This window comes from Neopelma chrysocephalum, unplaced genomic scaffold, assembly GCF_003984885.1.
Source record: "Neopelma chrysocephalum unplaced genomic scaffold, ASM398488v2 Primary Assembly neopelma1_44, whole genome shotgun sequence".
Taxonomy (NCBI): Eukaryota; Metazoa; Chordata; class Aves; order Passeriformes; family Pipridae; genus Neopelma; species Neopelma chrysocephalum.
This window is the reverse complement of record NW_020897703.1, coordinates 5,821,323-5,827,194: the sequence shown is the minus strand read 5'-3', so window position 1 is coordinate 5,827,194 and position 5,872 is coordinate 5,821,323. Positions and strand designations below refer to the sequence as shown.

Genomic DNA, 5,872 nt, shown 5'->3' with positions numbered 1-5,872 from the left:
CCCCTCCGGCCCCTCCGGCCCCTCCGGCCCCTCCGGCCCCTCCGGCCAGCGCCCTGGCGAGCGCCGCTCCGCTCCGCGACATCCCGGCCCGCCCGTCGCCGCCTGTCGCCGCCTGTCGCGCGCGGGGCCGGCCCGTGCCGCCGGCGGGGGCGCGCAGTCACGGGACGGGCGCGCGCGGCCGCGGCGCTCCCCCTGATTGGCCCGGCGGCGCGCGAGCCCCGCGCGCGGCCATAATTGGGCTTGTGGGCGCGGGGAGTCCCCTCAGAGCCCCCCCCCCGTCCCGTCCCGTCCCATCCCTGTCCCTGTCCCCGGCCCGGCCCGCCCCCCACAGAGCGCCCAGCCGGGGGTCCCCGCCGAAGGAGCTCCTTCCGCGGCCCCTCAGCTGGAGCTCGTCCCGCTCCTGCTCGGTGCGGGCTCAGGGTTACGGTCACTGGCGTCATTAAAACTCAACAGTGCGGCCACAGACCCGACTGTAACCACAGAGCGTCGTTTTAACACAAGCCGAAGCAAAGAGCTCACTACTTTCTTCTAATTCACCTTTCGAATACGGCCTCCCTCAACGAAAGCCTGCTTTACAATTACAGTGTGATTGACGAACTACTGTTTGAATATAACTCATCACACATTTCATATTTTGTACTTAGTATGTATTACATGTAAGTTGTTTAAAGGTAAGTCTGCAAAATCTATTTCCATAAAATAGCTTGGGTGGTTTGGGGTTTGTTTTGTTTCGTTTAATTTAGTACCTGGTGGACTGGCAGCCTTCTGACTGGGAATCTTGAACTAAGTTTAGTATTTACTCACCCTGAACTTGAACATGGGTCTGGGCTGTGTCACACTAGAAAACCAGCTTGGATACGTTGTCATCAATGTCTCTCCAGCTATGGGAAGAACCCTTTCCCACCCAATTAAATGCAACTAGAACTTTAAATCCAATGAAAGCCATTTAGTCAATGTATTGAAAAGCAAGAAAATTTCGGGACAAAAATAACAGTTCCAACTATGTAAGCCCACAGCAACAACCTCTTCAAAAAAGTCCTCCTTTTTTATCCCTCCTTAATTATCCCAGTGTCCTTGCCATTAGCAAAACCACTCACCATTAAACAAGAACACCACCAATTCGGATGACTGAAACTAGTTGGAGCAGCTTTTACTTTATCACCTCAGGGCATGGTGTTCTTCAGATAAGCTGTCCTGTAGCATATTCCTATTAACTTGATGTAAAACAGAAACATGTGAAAACCCACATTTTCCAGTGCAGGCTGAAAACAAGCAGCCAATCCAGAAACACAAACAAAACCCCAATCCTGGCCTCCCTCCTCCTCCTTCAATCCTTATTACTAAACTCATCTGTGTGTTTTGCAGCTTCCATCAGAGCTGCTCTTATTTGCTGGTGTCTGTGTTTGCCATGGGAGCGTGTTCTGTCCCGTTGTTCTGTCTTGCTCTGTGGATCAGGAACTGCCTCTTAGAGACATTGATGTCTTTCAGAATAACTGAAGAGTCAAGTGTTGAAAGGTCCAAGATGATGGATGTCAAAGGCACTTTGAAGTTTTTTTGCCTTTTTTGTTTTCTCCTGTAGGCTCAGGATTGCAGTCATTAAACCTTGCTTGATACCTGTTGCTAGAAAAAAGATGTGCATTTGCTAACTTTGACAGGAAGAGGGTCCCAAATTAATACTTAACACTAGAGGGATGCAAGACATTTCTGATACACCTGAAAGAGATGTATGGTATGGTCACATAGAATTTTTTTTCTATATGCTATTTTTTATAACGCCACCATCATGAGAAAAGGTTAGGTTTAAACTCTGATTATGAGATTTATCCTATTAAAAACAATTAAGAATTTTAAGGACACCTCTAAATGGGCAGAGAGACAGTCAATCCTAGACGAGGCAAGTCCATCCCTGTGTAAAAACAGGTTATTTTTACACAATTTATTCAGCTCTATTTCTACAGATTACTGAAAAGGGCAGCTGGTTTAGTATGTTCCCTTAAGAGATAAAGAGTAAAGCAAAATTATGGCCATTGTACTCCTATTCATAAATTAGTTTTGAATAATACTTGTCTTTGAAAGATTTCAAAATATCTCACAATCATATATTTAGACTAAGAAAGATGATCTACAAGCATGGGTGATGATTGTTACATGGTCTGCAAATGATGCAGCTAGGAATTAAGGGCAGATTTACTATTTCAAGTGGATTAATCAGGAGCTACAATATAAAATCACATGAATTTTCTTACATTTCACGTAGCACCAGTGAACTTGTAACAATTGAAGTATTTGGCTGTAAACCTGTTATGTAAAGGATTAGACTTTTTAGACCTTTATAAGATTTTGGTGGGCCTGTAAATCCAAAAAAGGTTGAAATCTCAGTGGATAGTTGCTCACAGCCAGTTTTGAAATCCAGCTGCTCTGTTCTTACTCTGTCCCACTTCCAAAATAGTACTGTCTGTATTTATTTAACTGCTAAGGAAGAACGTGATCCTCACTAACCCACCCAGACACCAGGCTCAGCTCTGGCAGGCTGGGGGAGGGTTGCTGCTGGAGGAGGGTCGTGTCTTGGGCTTCTCCAGAGGGCTGGTGTGGCCCTTCCCCAGCTGCCCTCCCCCTGCCAGCCCTGGGTGCTGTGCCAGCGGTGGCACGGGCTCTGTGGGCCTGAAGCCTGGCTCCTCTCGAGACAGAATGTACAAAAAAAATCCTTCCAGGGGTGCCCACAGGACTGTGGGAGCACGGATAACAACCCCATCCCCTCTTTCATTTCTGTTCCTCAGCTCTGTCCTTGCCAGCAGTGACACACAAAGCAGGGGTGGTTTGTGTCCAGGTTACACACACACCTCCCGTGCTGCAGAACACAACCCCTCCAAAAGTTTTTTCAACTCATTGGCTTTCCAATGACAAAAAGGATCCTTTCTACCTTATTCCTTCTTGACATCAGAAGCAAAAATGTGACTAGAAGAGATTTTATTTTGTGCGCTTTTTTTCTTGCTCATATTTTAAGTTTCTGTGGAGTTGAAACATAGTTGCTGCTGTTGAATATTTCTTCACTTTGGTTTAAGAATTTTTGCCCCTACCTTTAACAGACACATGAACGTCAGTGAACTGTCCCTGGCATCTGAAGCTAAGCACAGACCTGGGATAAAATGAAGCACTGAGAGTTTAGACCAGGTTTGTAGCTTTTCTGCATAATGTCAGCTCATTGTACAATTCTTCATAGCATTGTGTGTGGGGAAAAAAATGAATACAAAAAGTTGGTTTTGGAAGAAGCAGCAGGAGGGTGCAGTCAGAAGCCTGGCTTCTTAGAGTGAACCGGTGCCAGAAGCTTCTACTGGCACAATGGATGGGGTCGATCAAGGACAGGCAAAGTGTCTGGATACTTCTTCAGCAGCAGTGCCAGCCAGTGGCAGCTTAAGCCGCCAATGAAGTTGGACTTGAATCTTATGTAAAGTGGGACCTCACAGGTCTGTAATTTAGGTATGATTCCAGATCTGCAAAGTTTATGGGCTCTTAAATCCAATCTGTTTCAAATCCATACAGGAACCTCCATGAAGTATGTATACATGTGTGTATGTGGGGGAGAGGGATTGGAACATGGGCAAGAGAAGTAGGACTGGGAAACTACTAAGTAACAGCTCTGTCCGTATCCTGTGGAAACTGTGTGATGGAGTTGTTGTTCAGGAGGCAAAAGTCCATATTCAGGGCTCTGACAGGCAGACACAAAGAACCTGGGGCAGCATACAGAATTTGCCAGGAAAGCAGGGAAGAGACACAAGCAGAAAGCAGTTTTCTCGTTGTTTCATCACAGCACAATTCCTGTTTGTTCTTTGTTTCCCTTTTATGGCACATTCCAAAATGACTACTTTAAAGCGTTCCTTGGGATCTCATCCCTGAGCTGAGTTCTGTTTAATGACAGAGGTAATGTAATATTGTAACTGTTCTGCTTAACATAAATTGGAAGTCAGGCCAAAGAAACAAGAGAAAGTTACTGCAAATTGATCTTCATAGTGAATCTGAGCATGTGACGTTTCCTTAAAATAGTTACATGCATTAAATTCTTGCAGTAGGGAGTTAGTGTCTGCCTCAACCTCCCTGCCACATGTCCCTGGCCAGCTCAGGAAATGTCTCCTTCTGTAGCCTGTGATTATGTGCAAGTGCTTCTTTCCAGAAATGCAGAATGTGAGTTTAGTAACTCTAAAGAACCAGAAGACCCTCTGCAATGACAGTTGGTCTTAGGAACATTTGAGCACACGTAGTTCTGTAAAATATTACAAGCAGAACTGTTCAACAAACTTCTGCAAACAAATCAATACAAAGTAGACAGATCTATAGATCAATTGGCTTATCAAATGTACATGTTAACACAAACACATGACCTTGGCATTATTTGCCTTATGACAACCCTCAAAAAGCCAAAATGTGACCTACCAGCTTTCATAAGGGAGTGATTGGTGAGGAGTCAATGAGTTTTGCCATCACGCATTTATCACCCATTTTTACAAATACTTTATATATTTTACGTTAACCAGAAGTTTTCAAATCGACCCAACTTTGCTTGTTGCAGTGGCTTCTGAGATGAGGAACTTAGCAGTTGTACAAGAGAACTGCATGACAGTAAATAAACTCTGTAACTTTACATATGTCACTGTGTTATGAAATGTCACTGATGTGTCGTATGAGTAAGCAATCATGGACTTTGTCCTTAGGCTGCGCCTTGGTGTTTTACTGAGGTTGATGCTCACTTGTACTAAAGTTCAGAGAATAAAAAATGAGCTCATTCACAACATTTGACTGCAAGGGGGAGTTCCAAGGGCTTTGGAGGAGGACAGAATCAATCCCATTCAGTTATGAGGTACACGGTAGACAGTGATGTTGAAACATGTGTGCATCACATCCACAGAACTGGGAAAAAGTTGGTAGTACCCAAATGAAATGTGGAAGTGGTGTAAGGTCGGTTACTGCAGGGCAGTTAAGTCATTTGTTTACATTCCCACCTGGCTCGTGTCATAAACCTCTGACTATTTGTCCTACTCTCTTCCAGACTCTGTTGAGTTTGTCCATGAATTTATTGAACTGTAGAGTGTTAAAATGAACTCCATCAATGGCTTTGCCTGTGCCAAGTAAAAGGAAATTACTACTTTCCAGGGTTTTTGTGCAATGCCACTTTTAATGGCCTAGAAGTAATTTACTTCCTCTGCAGCAGCACACTGCTATGACAGATATGTAGCTCTGATTTGCTCTCCACGTCATCACTTTCTAAAGATTTTTACTATTTTGAATTCATATACTGACTTAGAATTCTAAGATGTAGTAACTTCTGCTTTTTGTTATCAAAGTCCACCTCCTTGATCTCAGATTATTTCTTGCATGAATCAATGATTCTCAGTTCCTTCTTCCACCTTCCAGCAGGTTCGGCCAGTTTGGTGTCATCTGCCAATTTTAGAAACACAGCTTCCCTTTCTCCTTTACTACAATATTGGGTGGACTTGACCTGCCTGAAGAGCTGTCGCCCAGTTAAGCCACATCTTGTGGCAAGTGGACACACATGTGCTTTATTCTGGTGTGTTGGCACTGGGGCAATTACCCTGCTCGGGTGAAACACAAGGCCAAGCAGTTCGGCAAACAGCGCAGGGCACCCCAATTCCCGTGGGAGAGCCCTGGATCAGCGGGTAGGACGTTCCCACGGATCCCTGCCATGTTCAGCTGCCCCATCCCGGCCGCCCGCACCGGAAGTGCCCTCACGCTCCCAATGGCACGGAGGCGGTGCCTCTCAGAGCCCGCCTCCTGCCGCTTCCTGCGCTGCCATTGGCCGAGCGCGCCGTCCATCCGCTCGCGCCTCTGGCCAGGGTGCGCGCGTGCGCAGTGCGGCGCC

The 5,872-nt window shown here is 45.7% G+C and overlaps 1 protein-coding gene and 1 long non-coding RNA gene across 3 annotated transcripts in view; one reads left to right on the top strand and one right to left on the bottom strand.

The window, feature by feature from the left end:
- COQ10B (coenzyme Q10B) overlaps window positions 1-4,966 on the bottom strand; it is an 18,241-nt gene extending 13,275 nt beyond the window's left edge. The window contains exon 1 of one of the 2 annotated variants that reach the window (XM_027678199.1): window positions 4,743-4,966. Coding sequence is in view for 1 of the 2 variants with exons in the window: in XM_027678196.1 (XP_027533997.1) it covers window positions 30-82 (53 nt within the window). In the remaining variant the exon portion in view is untranslated. Of the gene's footprint in view, window positions 1-29; window positions 114-4,742 lie in introns of those variants that run through there. The other variant, XM_027678196.1, reaches the window with a different exon arrangement.
- Window positions 302-4,403, top strand: LOC113965184. The gene is made up of 2 exons (XR_003533469.1): window positions 302-671; window positions 3,087-4,403. It is a non-coding gene; the product is annotated as an uncharacterized LOC113965184 (long non-coding RNA).
- Window positions 4,967-5,872: the final 906 nt, after the last annotated feature.